Source organism: Amblyomma mixtum, chromosome 3 (assembly GCF_055824585.1).
Source record: "Amblyomma mixtum isolate Tamu chromosome 3, ASM5582458v1, whole genome shotgun sequence".
NCBI classification, from domain to species: domain Eukaryota; kingdom Metazoa; phylum Arthropoda; class Arachnida; order Ixodida; family Ixodidae; genus Amblyomma; species Amblyomma mixtum.
In genome coordinates this window covers 29442105-29462692 of record NC_143014.1, presented here as the reverse complement: position 1 = coordinate 29462692, position 20588 = coordinate 29442105, and the positions used below count along the sequence as shown (strand labels likewise).

The 20588-nt window shown below is 51.2% G+C and overlaps 1 protein-coding gene across 5 annotated transcripts in view; it reads left to right on the top strand.

The window, feature by feature from the left end:
• Nucleotides 1-20588, top strand: part of LOC149349523 (rhotekin-2-like) — a 202277-nt gene that overhangs the window by 134450 nt on the left and 47239 nt on the right. For 3 of the 5 annotated variants that reach the window (XM_089578494.1, XM_089578495.1, XM_089578496.1), the window contains exon 2: nucleotides 18761-18951. In XM_089578494.1, coding sequence (XP_089434620.1) covers nucleotides 18761-18951 — 191 coding nt within the window. Of the gene's footprint in view, nucleotides 1-7939; nucleotides 8201-12901; nucleotides 13076-18760; nucleotides 18952-20588 lie in introns of those variants that run through there. The other 2 variants (XM_089578497.1, XM_089578498.1) reach the window with 2 other exon arrangements.

Here is a 20588-nt window from a genome sequence, read left to right as displayed (position 1 = left end):
ATTGTTTAGAAAATGCGAGTTGACCACGATCTGGCTAAGAAGTAGGTACTGCACTCCACTGTGTGTGTGAATGCCACTTCGAGGAGCGGTTCATCGATCGGGACTGCATATTTGTCGCTGAAGGTAATGTTTTAGAGCGCAGCTCTTTGGCGTCCGTTCCTGGGTTTCGCGTCGTCGTCGGCCTCGTAACCAGCTCCGCCCCCAATGTCACGCTTTTCAATTGGTCGAAATGCTCGTGACGTCACAGTGCGCGAATTTCAAATGGGGCCAATTGTACTTTGGCTAGTAACCATGCAACCAATCAAAGGGATCGTATAGTGATGCTGCAACTAAGTTGGACTGAGTTTAGTTAATTGCTTAATTACTCAATTAGCCTAATTAATATAGAGGAGAATGAAGAGGTCAGAAGAAAAGAAAAGAAAGACGCGCGCCGCAGCGACAACAGCGTCCGCGGAAGGAGACGCTGCTGAAAAAAACAGATAAGTACGAAGCCGCGTTCCCTCCACCACCACGCACTTCCCCACTCAGTAAGACGTTGCTCGTTTCATATACGTTGTGTCGAACATCCTAGACAGTTCCAACAATTGACAGGTTAATGACAGAACACGATGGATAGAAATACAATAATATAAATATGAAATAGCCTAATTAACCTTTCTAGTTAGACCGCATAAATCAATAAAACCGAGAACGAAATTGGTCGAGTTGGGGAATCGAACCAGGGTCTCCGGAGTGCGATACGAGCACGCTAGCCACTCCGTAATGCCAGCTGAATGGTTTGGAATGAACAAAGGCGCGTCTGGCTAATACGGCGTCTTCGTTCACTCCCATCTTCCCCCTTTCCCTTACGGCGAGGTGCAGGTGTCCACCCAGATATGCGAGAGAGATACATTTCCTTTCCTCAAAAAATAAATTTACCGTCCAGCAAGGCGTACAGCCAAATTGGCGATGGCGTTCTGTGGACTCCCTGGCAGCGTTGCAAGACGCTGTCGCGTTCCACTCTTACAGGCGAAGCTTAACATGTTAACCACACATCACTAACACACGCAGACAGCCAATGGACGCGTCATTCGCTGGCAGCACTTGATTCATCATTCACAACCACATTCTTAACGTACGCTCCCTTGCCGCACATGCCAAGGACGTACACCACGATCACATTCTGCGCCATTCCTCTGTACTTTGCTTTGCTGAAACCTGGATGGATCCCGAAGAGCCTCTCGAAATCATAGATTTCCTATACTGCTGTGGTGCTCGCAGAGACCACAACAGAGCGGCGGGAGTCGCTATCTACTTGCGCACAGGTCTCTCTGCAATACCAGTCTAAATGTTTGGCACGTCACATGAAGTTGGCGAACTGTGCGCCGCAAAGTTGCCCAACGGCTTGCTGGTAGTAGCTGCCTACTTCGCCCCTACCGCACTCACGAAAGACGTCGTGCACTTCCTGCAACTCGCATTAACCGTCCATCGATCCACACCGATGTTAGTAGTGGGGGACTTTAATGTTGACATAAAGACAAACAGCAATTTCCTAACACTTATGCGGGAGAACATCCCGTTCCTCGCGTTCGCGAGGTTGTCACGGCTGTGACAACCTCGCGAGGCACTTGTATAGATCTCGTCTTTGAGAATCAAGCATTGGTGTACCAAGTCGAACATATATCAGTCTATTTCTCCGACCACAAAGCTTCCTTCATGACTGTCAAGAACTGTTAGTGGAGTCTTTGTTAAAGGAATACGTGTGAAAAATAAAAAAAAAAATTCTGTGATAGCGCATACATGTGTTGCTCGATTTCTTTGCCTCAATCTATCGAAAAGGTGAAACAGCTTATTTGCTGCGCTCAAATTTCGCATTAGGAAGTAACGTAATCGTCGGTAATTTTTTTAGGCTGTCAGAATCATTTTCTACGTATCATGATATGCAGCGCAAACCCTATGGGGAGTGCTAGCTTTTTTGGAGGGGGAGGGGGGCGGGGAGCTTTCGTTCTAGCTGTTGCCGCGGCCATATATGCCAGCCTGCGCGAAAATGGAAGCCTCCAATTCTCATCTGCTGCTTTGGACAGCTTCGCGGTTACTTGCACATTCGCTCGCTCGGTTAGTGAAAAAGGATAAGCGAGTTTGCCTGACCACTTAGCTCTTTGCCGCGGCCAGGGGTTTCCCAAGGAATTGTTATTAGGGGGGATGGGTGGTTGAAGCGGTTGAAGGTAGGAAAAGCGGTAGTCATTTGTTTTTATTTGTGTCGTTGATGTGTTGCGTAGGACTAGCAACGTTTGTGAATCAACACTCATGACAAAGATAACAAAAATTCCTCGTCGTGTGCAGAAAAAAAAAGTCGTTACGAATAAAGGGGGTGCTTTCAGGAAGTCAAGGGGGAGGGGGGCTACACCCTCGGGGGTTGTGTAGGGAAGTCACTCCTCGCGGCTCAAAGGTGCCATGTGAAATCGGATGTGAGCAGCATATAAGGGTAGGTAACGCATCGTCTCAGCAAGCTTCAAGCTATCACAAGCCCTCATTTCACTGATGGTGAAAGCCCCCTTCCCTGAAAAAAAAAAAAAAATAACGGCGCGTGATTAGAGCGTAAAGAAAAGATCTGAGGCGCGTGGTTGAATGAGCGAACAGGTACGTTCTTATTTCACTACGAGCGCTGATAATAAACACTCGTATGTCCGTGACTTGATTTTCGCTACACGTAGAGTGTCGTATTTAAATATAAGCTCGTATTCTATCGATCATTTTCGATTTGCGAGATCTCTCTTCATCGTGTAAATGCACTAAGCACGCATTGCGTTACAATATATGAAATATATGGTGCAGACATTTTCAGAAGAAAGCTAGAAAAAATGCCGTAGTATGGTGTTTGAACTTGTACTCAGGGCAGAGCCTTATACATGGCCTTATAGTACTCAGGGCAAAATTGATACTGTACTATCATGGCCGAGCTGAAAGAGTCAGATATTCCAAACTCTGCATCTGACACTGTAATATGCACACGTCTCTCTATTCTTGCGAAAGCAACACTACGCCAGCCAGCTCGGCTCGTCGCGTGGTCGCACTACAGCCGTATGCCGTGGCCCACGAACAACCTTGAGCCGCCGCTGCCTAGCAACACCGCAGCCGCGCTCCACCAGATGTGCTCCGCTGGAGTGGATTCTAGTCGTTATGGAGAACACAAAAGAGAGGCAACAACGAAAGAACGAAGCGAGGAAGAAACAACGCGCTCAACTGCTTTCGCTATTCAACTAGGGTTAACCAGAGCTAAACCATGGCCATTTTTTTCCTTGTGCGTGTACCGGTCGGCACACCTACTCATCTAGGCACCATACTGTAGTGTTCGAGAAAACACTTACTGTAGTGCCTACAATATACTGTAACCATACTTCGAAAGTATTGAGAGTGTCATTAAGGAGAGCAGCCTCGCACTCACTATGCGTTGAAAAAAAAGGGAGGGGGTATAAAAAGACACAACAAAGAAATTTCTTCACATTTAGTGACCAAGTTTTCAACCATTTTAACCAGCTTATAAACTAATCTTTATTCAGTAGTCAAAATGGCAGCTCCGCAGACTGTCAGATGAAAGCAATCCTACTCTACCGAAGTACCGTATGTGTTGCGCGCCGTGCCACTGTGCTTCGTAGCGTGCTTTGCGGCAGTCGAGACCAAGAAGTGCCCCCCCAGCAGTTCTGCAGCTTCAGTAGCCGCGAACACGACAAGGACAGTCGCTGATCTGGGGCAGCTTCACGGACGAAAAATGTATGCTTCTCGGACAAGGTGCGGGTCGTTGCTCATCGTCACCTGACACCGCTGCCTGTGGATTGTGCGCAGCTGTGAAGTATCTGAATTGCTTTTTCCGAACAAACCTTCAATTGAAAATAACACTTTTTCTTGGATGCGGTGCTTCACTGAATGCTTTTAGTGAATCTTGCTGCGCCTAGCGCCACCTCTGGGTTGGGATGCTTACTACTCAATGACTTGCAATTCACTTTTCGGCAGCAGCCCCCCCCCCCCCCCCCCCCCCCCATTTTTTTTCGAGGACTCACCATGTGGCATAAAATAGGGCGGGGCGCATCTGGATGGTGAAAATTGGTTTTTGAAAAAAAAAAAAAAGTTTTCAAACACCCTCGTGTCATCGTCCGAAGTGCGTCGCGTATTCCTCCTGGACATCGTACGGAACGGGCGCGTTTTTGCGTGGGCAATGATACTTTTCTGAGCAGTTGCGAAGTTCACGTACGAGTCGTACCTGCGAACTATTCTGATTCACTATACCGCGAACTGATTATCCGCTGCTGGACTTTTGCGTCTGTTTGCATGTCTGCACAACTATATAATGTGATGGAAAAGTAAAACGAGTTCATATGCACCGTTTTCGCGGCGAGGAGGGAAATAGCCTCGATCTTAGCGCGCGCCGTGCCACCCCTCCTCCCTGGTATGCGCGGGAGTGGGGCGCCGGGCATGACAGAATAAGTACGCGTACTACACAGTCATTTGCGCGACGGAGCAGCTGCAAAGCTTCTTGAATCGAGACGCAAGGTGGTCCGGCTGCCACTGTGTTGTTCTCGGCTTCTGCAACAACTGTCGAAAGCGGATAAGCGGGCACGCCGATCGCCTGATTTTTCATTTATCGAACTGGTACTTGCCGGACGAAAAGCGCGCTTTTTTTCCCCTCCGGTTCACCTGCAGCTGACTTGCAGCTGTAACATCGTGCGATATTTCTGAAGGTGGGAGCGGCATATGACCCGATCACATTTCGCGAAGCTCTTCGCACGCATAACTGAGAACGGTTGCCCTCCTCACGTGCGGACGCCTTTCCGAATGGGAGTCTGAATCGACAGGAGGCGGCGAAGCACAGTTGCATCTGTGCGGTGCGGGTGAAAGAAAGGCGGAGGCTGATGAGGCGGGTCGTCCGGCGGCGGGAAACGCCTTGGCGTGCCTGCTCGTCCGGCTCTTCCTTCCGGCTCGTTGGGAGGGCCGACGCCCCAGCCGCGGTTGTTGCCGTTTCTGGCGTCTTCGATGCCGCCTCATCCTTGTCGCCTCTCCTGCGAGGCACGCTGCATCCAAAGCGGTGTCTGTCTACATGCTAGCACTGCCTAGTTATCTAAAGGACGTATCTTGTGTGTGCGTTTACACTGAAACGAAAATAATTGAAACACTAAAGCGCACGCACGCACGCACGCACGCACGCACAAGTTGATTTGCATTTAAGAACCTCCCATTCGAAGAACAAGCTTGGACGGCAAAACCGAAAAAAAAAACATGAGCAAACACAAAAGCGATGAATGCAATAGAAAATTAAGGCTTTATTCGAGGTGAAACTTTTTCTCCATTTCATCTTCAAAGTATGTCCGCGCTTTGCCAGCAGCAACAGCCTATGTCCACTGCAGGACAACAACCTTTCGCAATGCCTGTGCGCCAGCTGCGGCCACCTCACCCCCGCCAGCTTTCTAGTGACCCTCTGACGCTTGCCTTCGAATCCACTTCGTCGACCATTTGCCCTTCGCATTGCATGTCAGCTGCCCACACTCATTTTTTCGTCAGCCTAAGCCTGCGTCTTCATGCTGTTTTAGCGCGAAAGCAGTACTTCACTACCAGTGCGGAAAAAGCCGATGTCTGCCTGAAGCCTCTCAGATACGTGCAGAAATAAAATAATGCCGCGACTGGGTTCCAAATCAGCGGCGGCGAGAATAGGTCAGCTTCGCTGTGGCCACTGCACGAGTGCATCGTGCTATCGCCGCAGCCGATCACGCCTCGTGTTGTTGTTTTTGTTGACCTTTGAAAAGATGGCACATACCCACACTGGGGGATCGGCCAAGAATCGGGAGGCAGAGGTTGCTGTTCACCTGTACATAGTAAAGGGCAAAAGAAAAGCACACGGGAGAGCAACACCGGGGGACTCTACCGCAAGGAGGGCAGGGAGTGAAAAAAGGTATGTGTTTGGATTGGAGAGAGAGAGAGAGAAAGAGAAAAAAAAGATTAATTTGAAATATAATAAAGCATAGAAAAGAAAATACTGTAAGCTTTAGCAAGGCAGTCAATGAGATTCCAGCAAGAAATTTTGAACAGCGTCACAAACAGTCTTGTGGTTGAACCCAAGTGTGGTGGCGCCAAACGATAGCAAGAGTGGGCTGCTCAAACTAAGGCCAAGATGCTATACCACATTCTCGCGCTGTGCATTGCACATATTCGTCTTCATCAACTTCCATCTGTGCGCAGAAGTCACGAAAGGAAAGGAAAGGCGCATAACTGTCGCCTTGGAGCAGTGGACACGTCGTGACAGAGTGATGTGCGCTGCATGCGTTTGCTTTGCCAACGTTTTGGCAGAAACGCGGCACTAGAGGTATCATCTCAGCCTGATTACGCGCACTGCGGGGCAAAGGCCTCTCCCATGTTCTCAGTTCTCAGTTCAGTGCATTTATTTCAGTCATGTACAATGGCTGAGGAGAAAGGAAAAAAAGCCGCGCACGCGGCTTGACAACGCTCCCATCTCCCGTAGCGGCTTGGCACGGCGATGACAGACAGCAGTAAAATAATAACAAGAGAATGCATGAAATAACAAATATGTACAATATCTTCATAACAGATCACCAGAATAGTCTCGGTACTGTTACACACACGCAAATGATAGTTTAATCACAGCACATGGACACTTTGTTTATTTTACAGTTGGATATGATTCATTCTTTTGTAAGAACATATTTCTAACAGCGTTATATGAAACGGAAAGAATGGATTGATTAGTGAAAGCGTTACTATTAAGGAAAGATGGCAACACATACCTGAGAGTTTGAAAACCGTAATTTGTGCGTGGACAAGGTACATACCAATATTCGTAGTGTCTTGTGTTGTGAACAGCGGTATTTTCCCGTAGATTCGCAAGGTCAGCAAAAAATGTGGTGTCACTATGTACCTGAGATTTGTACTGCTGAATTACACGGTACTGATGAATAACCCTTGCATCCATAATGCGGTATTTTGCAAATAGAGCACTCGTATGTGCTAAGTATGTGGCACCCGCAATTGCTCTGACTGCATTTTTTTGTAATGTCAAAACCTTCTGAATATTAGTTTGCGTCGTTGTACCCCTCTTCAATAACCCTGTGCTTTGCCAGCTGTGGCCACCGCATCCTCACAAACTTCTTAATCTCATCCGCTCACCTAACTTTCTGCCGCCCCGTGCTACGTTTGCCTTCTCTTGGAATCCACTTCGTTACTCTTAAGGACCAGCGGTTATCCGCTCCAGCGTGCCACTGGAGGAATGGGCCGCCTTTAAATTTGCTAGTGGGACAGGGCTAGCTGTGTTGAATTGGATAAAACGGTTCTGTCAGGCCTCTCTCGCAGAAAAAGCAAATGTATATGTGGTGCGTAGGGCTCTTACGGGAGCTGCTTTTTGGCGATGGCTGAAGGATTCCAAAGCATTCTTGTGTCCGACGAGCAGCTTCGGCTTCCGCGACCCGCTGCACACAATTTTGGCTCACACGATGATAGCTGGCGGTCGGTAATGTTGGCACCCTGTATCTATTCTTACGTGGTGAAGCAAAACACGTCACGGGACTGGCTGGTGGTCCATTTGAAAACTAGCTCCGAAAATATTTCCTTTTCGCCCCGCGCTCACTGCCATTTTGTTTATTCTGATGTAGCGTCGTTTTTTGTCCGTTCTGTTTTGACGGGCCGCACTGATTTCTCGCTCCCTGGCCATCGTGTTAGCTGTGCGAGGCACTGGGCGCGTTGTGGGCTCGCATCCCCAGTTTCGTTTGCGAGCGGAAGCTGTGGTGTATGCCTCCTCTGCGGCTGCATGCGCGTTAAAATAAGCGACGTCGTGTATCGGAAGGGTCTGTGGCGAACTGGGCCACCGCGCCGCGGAAACGAAAACAGCCGAGAGAGGCCGTTCGGAGCACATTGGTTCGGAGCGACTGCTGATAAACGGCTCCCACCGGCTGCAGCCGTCTGGGCCGCCACTTCCTGCCCTGCCTCGACGCCGGAGAAGCTGGTGACGGCTCGAAGGCATTGCTCAAAGTTGGCCCGTCTGCGGCGCGCCCCTTTCGGTCGTGTGTCTTTCGCCCAAACTGATGTTTGTCCCGGAGCTGCGCTGTGAGGGACGCCGCTAGTGGAGGGCGTTCCGGATTCGTTTCGACCAGCTGGGGTTACCGAAGTATACACGAGGTGTTTCTGCCGCTTGTCCTCTCGGAAACGTGGCCGCCACGGTGGGGTATGTGGAATCTGCGACTTATCGTGGGAAAAGGCGGGTTGCTGGAAGGTATACCACATAGCGGACTACGTTCCAAGCCAGTAACGGGAAAAAAAGGACTAGCTGCACCGCTTAGTTCGTGGCGGTGCTGTCACTGCATGGGGCACCTTTTTGAGTCTCCGAGATAGTGACGGCTGCACTCTGTGTGGGAAGTAGCCCGCAAAGGACTAAGCATGCACTGTAGTGCTTTGTCTCGTCTGGCTTAGAGTGGCGTTGCTCGAAGTCGGCAGGCTAGCGGCGCGACAGGCCTCGCAGTCATTTTCCCGCATCGTTGGGACTGCAGTGAGGCTTAGACTTGTCATGAGACTTGTAAAAACTTGAGCTTCAAGCGCGTGACTGCAAATGGTTGCCCTCCTGCGACGGTCACCTCTCGGAGTACGCGTTTCTGAAGACCGTTCTCGACTGACATTAACGATTTCGCATTGGCCTTTTGTATGTACAGCCTTTGTCAGAAGTTTGGAGCCCAGGGGGTTTTCTTTTGAGCCACACTGTTTCGTTCTTAAATGATCTCTAGCGCTCCCAATTTCCTGGACATGAGAACATCTCTGGTACTGCTTCCTGCAATAAGTAGGACTTCCATCAATGCTCCTGGAGTCCCATTATAAAGCATAGAAGTTAACCCCCTGGGCTCTAAACTTTTGACAAAGACTGTACGTTTCGCACTCCCAGTATTTTCACTATACTAAATGCTCGTAATCTCGGGAACGCTGTCCGCTAGAACGTAACAGGAATAAAGCTGGCGTTTAGTTTCCACCGGTTGCAGCTCTTCGTAACCTAGTGTTTCTTTACGTGTCATACCTCATGCGCATGCAACTTCAAACTGGGTATGAATGTGGAGGTGGCCCATACGGCAGGCCGTCCTCTTCCGTTTGCAATCAGAGCCAATTAGATGGTCAGCTTAAGGGGTCCTCACGCGCCCCTCCTTAACCATCTCGAAATAGGGGAGGAATAGCCTTCGACTCGTTGGCTACGCCTGCGTGTAGGACGAAGTGAGCTGAAGGCCAAACTACGCGAAACCAGTGCACTTCCTTGCTTTTGTGTATTGAAATCGATCGCGTTCACTTGCTAGAACCGCAAGCGTTGCGTTTGTAAGAACGATCGGCAGCTGTACGGTATCTTGTAGTTTATAGTGCCACTCGGTGCCGAAAAGTGCGCTTCCCCTCGAAACAGCCAGCTCTGTTCCAACTAGAGTCGGCTGTGAGTTTGACAGATGCTTCCGTCACCATGCAAAGAAAACACAATAAAGTTCTCAGTAACGAAGGTGTTGTAGAGAGCGGACGTCCGTGTCAGGCGAAGGACAAGCTTCGGTTTGATACGCGTAGATCAGTGCTTCTTTCCAACTAGTTGGCAGCAGCTTTAAGAAGGCCGACATGTGGCCTGGGATGCTTCGCACTTGGCTGTTTCACATGTTGGGGACGCAGTCGTAAACGCTGGCGTGCGCGTACTGCAGAGACCAGCGCTGTATAAGAAGAACAAGAAAAAAACGCTTGGAGTCGCCGCAGGTGGAGAGGGAAAATGAATCAGCTGGACTCTGAGCTGTCGTCGCCCTCGCTGCTGTCGCTCACGGAGGAGTCGTCCTCCTCTTCCTCTTTCTTCTTCTTTTTCTTCTTCTTCTTCTTCTTGACGAGGCCCAAGCGTTCCCGCTCTTCGCGCCGCTTCACCTTCTTGTCGTCGAAGCCGTGGTAGACGTAGTTCTCCATGATGAGGAAGTGGTTGGCCATGCCCAGGCAGATGGGGCCGAAGCACAGCAGCAGCACGAAGGCGAGCAGGTGCGCCAGCCAGTAGCCCTCTGCGCCGGCCACGAAGGTGTCGCAGAACAGCAGCAGCGCCGCGTTGAGCGTCTGGTAGGCCGGCTCGCAGCCGCCGCCACCCTGCTGGGCCGTCTGGGCGCTGGCCCAGCGCAGCCTCCTCTCGGCATCGCCCATGTACTCGCCGTAGTAGCGGCCCACTGAGCTGGTCAGCAGCGGGTCGCTCCGGTTGCCCCTGACCAGGGGCCGCCACTTGCGCGACAGCTGCTCCGCGGCGGCGCGGATCGCCGGCGGCCGCTGGCTGCTGCCGCCAAGCTGGCCCAGGGCGCTCACCAGCGCGCGCACCGCGGCGCTTGAGTCGCGCGCGGCGCTCGCGTTGCTGAGCAGCTCCGCGTTGAGCCGGAGCCGCGCGGACGAAGGCGGCTTGGCAGCGTCGTCCTTCTTGTCTTCCTTCTTGGTCTCGTTGCCTCCGCCCTTGGCCACGCCGGCCCATTCCGGCGCCTGCAGCTCCGAGACCGAGCCGCCTCGTTGACACTTGCTCATGATCTCGCTGGGGACGAATCCGGCCCACTCGCCGCGCTGCTCGCCGGGCCACAGCGCGTACGCCATCTGGTCAAGCACCTTGAAGTTCCTCGAGCGGAACGGGTCGCAGACGTACACTTCCCCGGCGCCGGCGACCACGTACAGCTGGGTGGCGATGAACGAAGATATAATGAGGCAGACAAGTCCGGCCGCGGCGCTGTACACGAGCATCAGGCCTCCGGTGTTGGACTGCGGCGAGCGTACCGTGGGCCGCAGGTCGTGGTCCTGGGCCGCGATGCCCATGCCGGCGATGGCCACGATGGGCGCCACCAGCGCGATCACCACCACCAGCAGCATGGGGATCCCCGTGAGGAAGCTCATCCAGCTCACCACGCCGCCGTCGCTCTCGTAGCTGGCCAGCTTGCCGATGGCCGCGTCCACTCCTGCCCCGCTCTGCTCCATCATGCGCGCTCGCTGTTGGGCGCGCTCGAGCGCGCTGCGCACCTTCCGCAGCAGCCGCTTGCGCTCCGCCACGGTGGCGTCCTCGACGGCGCGGGCCAGGTGGCCGTAGGCGAGCTTCCGCGAGCGCTCCAGCTTTCCGCAGCGACGGCCCACGGCGGTGAAGAGCGAGGCCAGGCTGCGCTGGCCCGCGGCCGACAGCGAGTGCGCCAGCGACCGCGCGTCGTGACTGCACTCGGAAAGCACGCTGCGCGACGGCAGCCCAGAGTCCATGGCCACGCGCCGCTTGAGAAACTCGCCGAAGTCGTCGCGGAACCTCGTGTTAAGTGTATCCACTATGCCCCGGAGTCTGGCCGACGGAGTCTCCTTTTTGTCTTTGTCCTTGTCTTTTTCTTTGTCGCCGCCGCCGCCGCCGGCTGAAATGCCCTTCAGCAGGCCGACGGCGGCCGCGTAGTGGTCGTAGCCGTCGTTTATAGCCGTGCCCATGTCCGACTTGTTGAGGAAGAGCGCCACTGCTGTGATCATGAGTGCCACGCCGGTGAGGGACACCGCCATGCAGTAGTACTGGTAGTAGTCATCGTACTCCGGCGAGATGATTTGCAGGCGCTCACCGCCACATTTTTTGGCGAAGCGCGCGCCGACGAGTCCCAGTCCTCCGGCAGTCACGGCCAGGAACAATAACCAGCTGATCCACGTGAAGATGCCCATTAAGCCCTGCTGGCTGGCCAAGGCGCCTCGAATTCCTCCCATGCCGGGGCTGTCCAGTGCGTCCTTGGCGAACTTGCCTCCGTCCCCGGGGTCGCCGGCGAACATGGTGAGCACCGAGCGGCCGATGTCGCTCCACACGGGTACCGTGACGCCCGATGGCTGCAGCGCGAAGCCGCCTCCGCCTCCCCCTCCGCCGCCGCCTCCGCCGGCATCGCCGCCGGGTGCCGGCTTGGCCTTGTCGCCGCCCTCTTCAGGCTTCTTGGGAGGTTCGTCCTGCGCGCGCACCACCAGCAGACACAGCAACAAAGCGGCCAGCGGAGGCCGCCGCATCACGCTTCAGCGCGGCCGCCTCGGCGCAGCATCGTCCAGGCAGGGCCCGAATCGGGGCGCGTGGCTCGCGATGACCATGGGGCCGGCCGGCGCAGCAAAAAACCAGAGGGGACACTAAAGCTCCGACGTGAGGGTATGACGCGATGGCGTTTATGGGTCATTCATTGTCCATATATGCGGAATTAGTCATTATCTGCTTCATAGATCGCTGGGAGTCTTGGCGCAGTACGTGGTGCAGCGATGCGCCACTGCCTCGGCAGGTGGCTGATTCAAACACAGCCACCGCGGGGGCTTTCTCGCGACCAATCATTAATTTAACTGCCACCTGCCACGGTGGGCAATTTGTTCACGATCCGGTGGGCAGGTAGTGATGACGTCGCAGGTTCACGGCTGGGCATTTTTTGTTCACGCCGCCGCTACCAACGACGACGCCGGGTTTACCGCTGGACCATATCGCTATCGCGTTAAAATGTCTGGCAGAAGATACCACGGTGCGCTGCAGTGCGGCCGACGCCTCCCTCGCAGTGTCCCCAGGGACGGTGGCAGGATATTCGTGGTGTGGTGGCGCGTGGAAACGAAAGAGGGGGGAATAAATTGTTTGGTAGGCATGATACCTCTATAGCACTGCTTTTCATAGAAATAAAATAAATGATCAAAATGTAGTGAGCTGCCATTGAAGGGATTAAATGCAACCTGCGCTATCATGAAACATCTGCCTGATCAGTTTTGCCTGATCAGCGCTTGGCAGTTTTTTGTGGCCTGGATAATGTTTGACCCGTTGCCTCGCCTTGGCGCCGTCACTATGTCCCCCACGATAGACTCGCCTGAACGATCGAGCCTCTGGCTGGCCCATTGTGTGCTAAGGCTTTTGCCCCATGGCTCACCCTGCCTTCAGTGACAACTCTTTCGGTGAACTGGAGGAGGTGTACGGCAGTGGCTGTATGGAGAACTTTCCCTGCATGAGTCCTCCATTGCCGGCGTGGCGTGTCGTGACCGAATACTTCCGCGTTCGTCTGCTGACCAATGATCCAGATGGGCCCCCCAGGTCCCGTTGTCCATGTGTACCTGGGTGAGTGCGCACTTGTAGACCTTGCAGAATGTAGTACACTATGCCTTGCAGTAAGGGCTCCCTGGGTGCCACCATATTGCTCGCATGAACCGTCGTATGCACCTTGCACAAGCACAGTGGAAGCGGCAGTGGAGCCGGTTTACGACATAATCGCTGTAATCTTTCTGCCCGGGAAGCGACCCACAACGCAGATTAACCTCAGGACGTCCTGAGGGCTACTTTTTGAGGACATTGTGTTGTACTGAGGACGTCCTCGACTGATCCTCAACAAGACCTCACATAGACCTGTTGTCCGGCTTCAGTATGTCCTCAGGACATCCTTAAATTTTCTCCAAAGGATCTTAGTGTGTTCTCAGGACGTCAGGTGACGGTATAGCCCAGAGAATCATTATTTGCCGAATTATTGTAGGGAATGTGCACAGGGATTGTGAAACAGCTTTATTTTTGCTATTTGTCTTGGATTCTAGCAAACAAATTTTACAAAAGTTTCACCGTGCTCTACACTGGTTCGTTTACCGCGTTTGTTGGTACATATTTTCACACAGCGACGAAAACTCCTTCAGGTGTTGAACTCTGCCAACTCAGTGCTAAAGCCACTTGTATGAATGGCCCCAAAATCTAATCAGTCCAACTCCACCAGAAGCATGCAGTACATGAGAACAGGTTTAAAAGCCAAAATATCTTACGATATCTCCTTAAGTCACATATTTGCTTTAGTTGCAATGGTTTCTTTCATTTTGTCGCTATTGTACACAAATCTTTTAATACACCTGCTGTGTTTAATTAATAAAAGCCGAATGCGAGGGATAAAGCTTGTTTTATCTTAATTAGTTCAATATGCTGGAATATTGTCCTGCGAGAGGATGTTTATAGACATTTGAGGATTTTTATCCTTGAGTCCAGCGAAGTATAAACCGAGGACATCCTCATGAGGACGTTTGGTCGTGATGCACTCAGGAATGTCCTGTTCGGGATAAGGACGTTCTGACCATTTGAGGATGTCCTCAGGACGTTTGGAGGTTCCCGGCGCAAATGTTGGGAGCACTGTTTGCAGCTGCTAATCGCCGCACGCGCTTTCCTAGAAAACGGTTGGCCAGCGCTGGGCTACGGTAGGCTACGGTAGGTAGGAAAACGGTAGGCAGGAAAACGGTAGGCCAGCGCCGGGCGGCACATTTGTGCATGCCGTGGCGTGTTCCGATTCGCGGTGCGATGGCGCGCTGTTCAGGCAGCAGGCATTTTGGGGTCCAAAATCTCTAGAGGGACCGCATGCATACTTTTTAAGGCGACCTTTTTTTAAGTCGACGTTCTTGATCATAAGAATCATCATATCCAAACAGCCGTCTACACAGCCGAAGCACTGGTTCCAGCGCGCGACCCCAGTAAAAAACAAACAAACAAAAAAAACCCCATTGGAATCAATTGAATTTCCAACTGGGCCCAATTGGAGCTGCTGTACCAATTGGATAGATCAAATGGACCATCCAATTGGACGAGTTGGGTTTCCAATTGGTCTTACTCATTGCATTCAATTCCATGGTCTGCTAAACTGCACTCAATGTATCCATATGAATGTTTGCATATTGACAAACAAGGCAGAACTAATATGGTTCAGCAGCTTAACCTACTAAATTGTATTCGTCATCTGCGCCGCGACTGCGGTCGAAATTAAATTAAATAACTGCGCTCAGTGGGCAAGCGCCACTGGCCCTAGCATGAGAACCTCATAAATGGGGTATATATTTGGAGCAGAAGTGTGTTCTCTGGATGTACACCCTTCCAATTTTTTAACGTGAACTCGCGAGCGTTGGCTGCCGAGCGCTGCGGTGCCGTAAGAAGAAGGAGAGGAGAAAGCGTGCGAAGGCAAGGGCACGCCCACAATTCATGCTGCTGGTGCAAGCTCCGTTCTGGTTATTACGAAGCAGCCCCAGCCCATCTTCGGCTGTTATGCATCGGAACGCCAAGAAGGTGCGAGCAATTGTTTTTATCCGCTGCATACAGCGTGCGTGACTCTGAAAAGAGCATACGTACCGGGATAGCCTAGCATGCCCAAGAAACCAGTTGCAATCGTTGCTAATGTAGAACTGATCGAAGAGGACCGTCGCTATTGCCGCGTTGATTTCGTTAAAGCAAATGCTCTCAGGCGCTACCCGCAAATGCAACCGGGGCCTGGAGTCGTGCTTGGAACGCTACGCGTTTCCACCAGTGCAGAGCCACAGACACGCACCCGCCGCGGTGGCTCAGTGGTAAGGCGCGAGCCGGAGTACCCGGGTTCGAACCCGACCGCGGCGGCCGCGTTTCGATGGAGGCGAAACGCAAGAGGCGCCCGTGTGCTGTGCGATGTCAGTGCACGTTAAAGATCCCCAGGTGGTCGAAATTAACCCGGAGACCTCCACTACAGCACCTCTTTCTCTCTTTCTTCTTTCAATCCTCCCTTCCCTTACGGCGCGGTTCAGGTGTCCGCCGAGATATGTGAGACAGAGACTGCGCCATTTCCTTTCCTCAAAAACCAATTTACCAATTTTTACAGACACGCGCAGATGGAACACTAAATTAAATTAAATTGGTTTTTGAGGAAAGGAAATGACGCAGTATTTGTCTCGCATATCTTGGTGGACACCGGAACCGCGCCGTAAGGGAAGGGAGGGAGGTGGGAGTGAAAGAAGAAAGAAGGAACGAGGTGCCGTAGTAGAGGTCTGCGGAATAATTTCGACAACCTGGGGATCTTTAACGTGCACTGACATCGCAGAGCACATGGGCGCCTTTTGCGTTCCGCCTCCATCGAAACGCGGCCGCAGCGGTCGGGTTCGAATCCGGGCACTCCGGCTCGGTAGACGAGCGCCTTTTAACCACTGAGCCACCGCGGCGGGTGTAGCACACTATAAACGCTCTCAGAACTCAGCCATAAAACATTATTCGTAGGGGTTGCTTCGCACGAAACAGAACAGCCAAACGGACGACGATAGCTAGCAGCAGCGACATGATCGGCGCGCATGCTCATTCCCTCTCCCGATTTCCGCTCTGCTTCGCCTCGGCACCGCTGCACCGGGCAGTCGACTCTCGAGCGTTAATAATAATAATAATAATTGGTGTTTGGGAAAGGAAATGGCGCAGTATCTGTCTCGCATATCTCGTCGGACACCTGAACCACTCCGTAAGGGAAGGGAGGAAGATGGGAATGAAAGGAAGAGGTGCCGTAGTGGAGGGCTCCTCAATAATTTAGGTTTGGTTTGGTTTATGGAGTTTAACGTCCCAAAGCAACTCAGGCTGTGAGGGACGCCGTAGTGAAAGACTCCGGAAATTTTGACAGTACACAGGCCTTTAGAATTTTCCCTCCATAGAAATTCCACCGCCGCGGCGGGGATCGAACCCGCGTCTTTCGGGTGGGCAGTTGAGCACCATAACCACTGAGCCACCGCGGCGGCGACCACCTGGGGATCTTTAACGCGCACTGACATCGCACAGCAATGTCAGTGCACTTCAGATCCCTGGTGGTCGAAACGCGTTCATGTTAAAAAATTGGAAGGGTGTACATATTGAGCTAATATATGCTACTATAGTGTCTCAATGTGTAGTGTTTCTTGTGTGATGTATTGTATGTGTGTTTGTTGGCCTTGATTTCCATGAAAGCATGTTAATTTCAATTCCATAGAAAATTGTTGATGGCACCAGACACAGTGTCTCCCTGCAGATCCTCACAATCATTTTTCCTTTTGCACAATGTTAAGTTGTAGAAATATTTCTCACATTGCGTATTTTGCAAAACTTAATTATGAGTTATATTTTTTTGAATACTTTCTGGGTGAAATAACTGCCTGGCCTAATGGGTCCGATTGGCTAGTCCAGTTGGATTCAATTGGGTCCAATTGGTCAGGTGGCTAAAAACACAACTGGAGCCAATTGGTTCCATTTTGAAAAAAAAAAAAAACAATCGGGATGTCAAATTGGTTTCAATTGGAATGTCCAACTGGTTCCAATGGTTTTTTGACTGGGACTCCTCCATGGCTATCTGCAAACGTCAAGCAAGGCTTCGTGCTTTTTATTATCTTATCAGATCTTATCATGTGGTTCAGTGCAACTTCGAGGTGATAGAGTGTTGAATCACTTCGTTCAATGCAGTTGGGAAGGTGTGCGAACGGCGCTGAGGTGCGGCGAGTCACATATATGGTATGACATCACAGCCACACCCCCGCTTCGCCGCTTGGAGGTCATTCTTAAGAGTGACATAACATTGAGGTTTTGCATGGGAGGAGTAGAGATTCCGCTCTAAAATAGGGTGGTGTCATCAAGCGGCCGTAGGACGCGCACAGCAAACCGAGCGCCACAGTTTCAAACAATCGTATAAATCCCATTCGTCTTATGCCGCCCAGTGGTGGTCTTATGCTCTGGGGGTGGCTCAGTGGGGGTCTTATATGCCCCCACTGGCTGATGTCAATGTGGTGTCAGTATTCCTGACTACATTCATTCCAAAATTGTGAGCAACTATTCATTGTACAATGTTCCGGGTGGTGTCATACGATTTCTGTTTACATATAGCTTACATCATGTACTCAAGTTGTAGGCTAGCTTGTGAGATGGATTCGAACCAATGACATATGCACCTTCTTTTGTATGTCTTCGCAGACTTCGCCTCTTCCCTTAAAGAGCGGTTGAGGTGTACACTGAGATATGACAGTTACTGTGCCATTTCCTTTCCTCAGAAATCAATGTGTGTAATAAAATTGTGACAGAACAATTCATCATACACCATTGAAGATGGTGTCATACGGTTTCTCGCTCCATGTAGCATAAGTTTCTTAGGTTGGAGGCTCACACATGACAGGCATTTGAACCGTGTCCGAGGGTTTTACTCGGACCTTAGTGGAATCAGCGTTCGGAGGCATGTCTTCATTTCATTTCTTAGTGTGCAACCTGCTTGGAGGTCGCATGCTCATAGTGACACATTAATAGTGTTGCCTTTACAGCGCGTAAGCAGCCTTTTGTGCCCTCTGAATTTTTTCTGCACTGATCCAAACCTTGATTCAGAGCCTGATTTTGCAAGCTTACTCTCAGAAAATGAAAGAGGTAGGCCTCCACCCGTACCACTCTTGTATCGTGGGGATGGCTGTTAGTCTGTGGCCTTGGCCCATGTCATTGCGGTAATCACACCCACAGGGAAAAACAAAGCTAAAAAGAAAGGTGTGCTTTAGACAGCGCAGCTGTTATGCTAAGGCCACTGAATGGTGCAAGTGATTTTAAGTTGTGGTTCCCCTAAGCAGTGGTCCTTTGTTCCAGTGCCATTCAAAGCAAAGCCTCAAAGTGCCAGAAAGGCCAGTGTGCAGATCCAGTGAGTGACGCTCAAATGGCGGTCGACTGTTTGTTTGATCTGTGGCTAATCTCATCTCTACCAGTAACTTCTTTCAGTTTCCATTCAGGCAATGCTGCATGATGTAACGGCAATGTATAAGTGAAGGTAAAGCTTGTTACTGCTGTCGGAACTTTCAGTCCCGAAAGTGTACCTGTGGGGTTTCTGCCCATGTGCGGTATGAGGAAGCCAAAGCGAGCTAAGTTCTCATCAAGAGATCTTCCTCCGTGGCAGACTCAAGTTGTGTTCCGTGATTTCTCTTGGTGTGCTCACACCACACTGCCCATTTTTCACATTACTAGCAGCTGTGTGTGTCGTCACATTGAAGAGACTTCGCTTTGCAGGAGTATGACCTGGAGCAGAAGATCGACCTGGAGATCAAGATGCGTGAGGGCACAACCAAGCTGCTGGCCGTGTGCCAGCACCGGCCGCAGAGCCTCGAGGCAGCTAAGTCTCTGCTCACCTCTAACGAGCGCATGACTGCCTACCTGGCTGAGCTGCAGCGGCGGAAGTCGGCAGATCGGCCCAAGCAGTCGTGAGTGCTCCCCAGGGAACCGCGGCAACTGACACAGCGATGATACTGTTTGCTTGATGCTCGCATCATTCGTAAACATTTTCGTACTGTCCTAATCGCAGACAGGGAGTCACTGAAGTGCTTTAATTGAGAACACATATCTCTGGCTGTTGCCCTGCATTGGTCGCAGCACACGTGGTTGGCAAACTACGCTCTTTGGCAGCAGCAGTAGACGTGAAAACGATAGCAATACTGACATCAGGGGGCGAGTTGGTTGGTCGTGACAACAAATGGAGCACTCGGGCTATACACCATGGTTTACAGGTCCAGAACCAGGTTAGTGCGATGAAAATATATTTAATGATATTCACTCGGATACAACTTACAGAAAGCACATGGTTCCTCACAGACTCACGCGATTGTCCGTCAAACACGCATGCACTCACACGATGCTGTTTCATACGCTCTCGCGCAGTTTCGCACTTCCTTAACAGACGTGCCCAGACTGCTCAACATTGGTGTCCATTGCTGGGGCGCCAGCAAGCAGCTGGTAAAAAAAAAAGGAAGAAACCCTACACTCGATCGTCCTGAAATGTTAACGGCTTCGTTAAGTAATGCAATGCAGAGATAACAAAACACAGACAGGTAATCACTGTTTTCAAGGAACATAGTCCTGCAGTCTGGCAGGTGCTGCTCATTGCCTGCATGGGCATCTAACTGCCAAAGGCTTGTTGAGTTGATGCTTGTCCACGTGGTGCTCGAATTCATCCAACATTTCATTGCCATCTAGATGGGATATCTTACTTGTAGTAGACCACACTTTCAACTGCGAAACATGCGCAGTCATCGTAAATCTGTTTCCAATGTTCTTATTGAGCTCTGTCACCGTGTGTGTCTGCAGGCATTACTTCAGTTATCACTAATTTGCCTCAATATTTAGTTTATGTTTTAGTTGGATTTCCTGTGTGTTGAGGGCGCTGTCTACCACTTCGCTTACATCATACATCCTTGCGGGGTAATGCCAGTTGTCAAACGCTGTTTACTGTTTTTCTTGTTCTTTTATCAGGTGCTGCCGCGCTGTTTCTCTCAGCTCACTCGGGTCCTTCCAAGCATCTTCACCGTCCATTGTTACCTCTTGCAGGGCTAAGGCATAAAATATGGGCTTGTAGCCATGAAGAATTTCAAAAAGGGTCTTGCCCGTGCTTTTGCTCACAGCGTTATTTAAGCTGCTTTCAACATACTTTTGGTTGGCATCCCAATCTCGAAGCTCTTGGTCCTTCATTGCCGTGGTGATCACGGGTAGCACTGTGGGGTTCACTCATTCAACTTGGCCGTTTGCTCGGGGAGTGACTCAACAAGTTCAGGATGAGTCGAACTTCCCGTTTCGCACAAAACTTCTCGAAGGATCTCTTGAGGCGAAGTAACTTCCTCAGTCCATGACAATAGTCTGAGGTAGGCTTCTCTCGAGGATGAATTCTTCCATTGCACTCAGTACATGTTTGGTCAAGGTATCACGAGTAGGAAACGCACAAACTTTGTCAAGTTGTCAACGATTACTATGTAGAAGGTGTTGGTTCTATCTCTTGCTTGGCACGAACAGGCCCATGTGGTCTAGGTGAACTGTCTCAGAAGGACGCCTACCGGGTGGAATAGGGTGG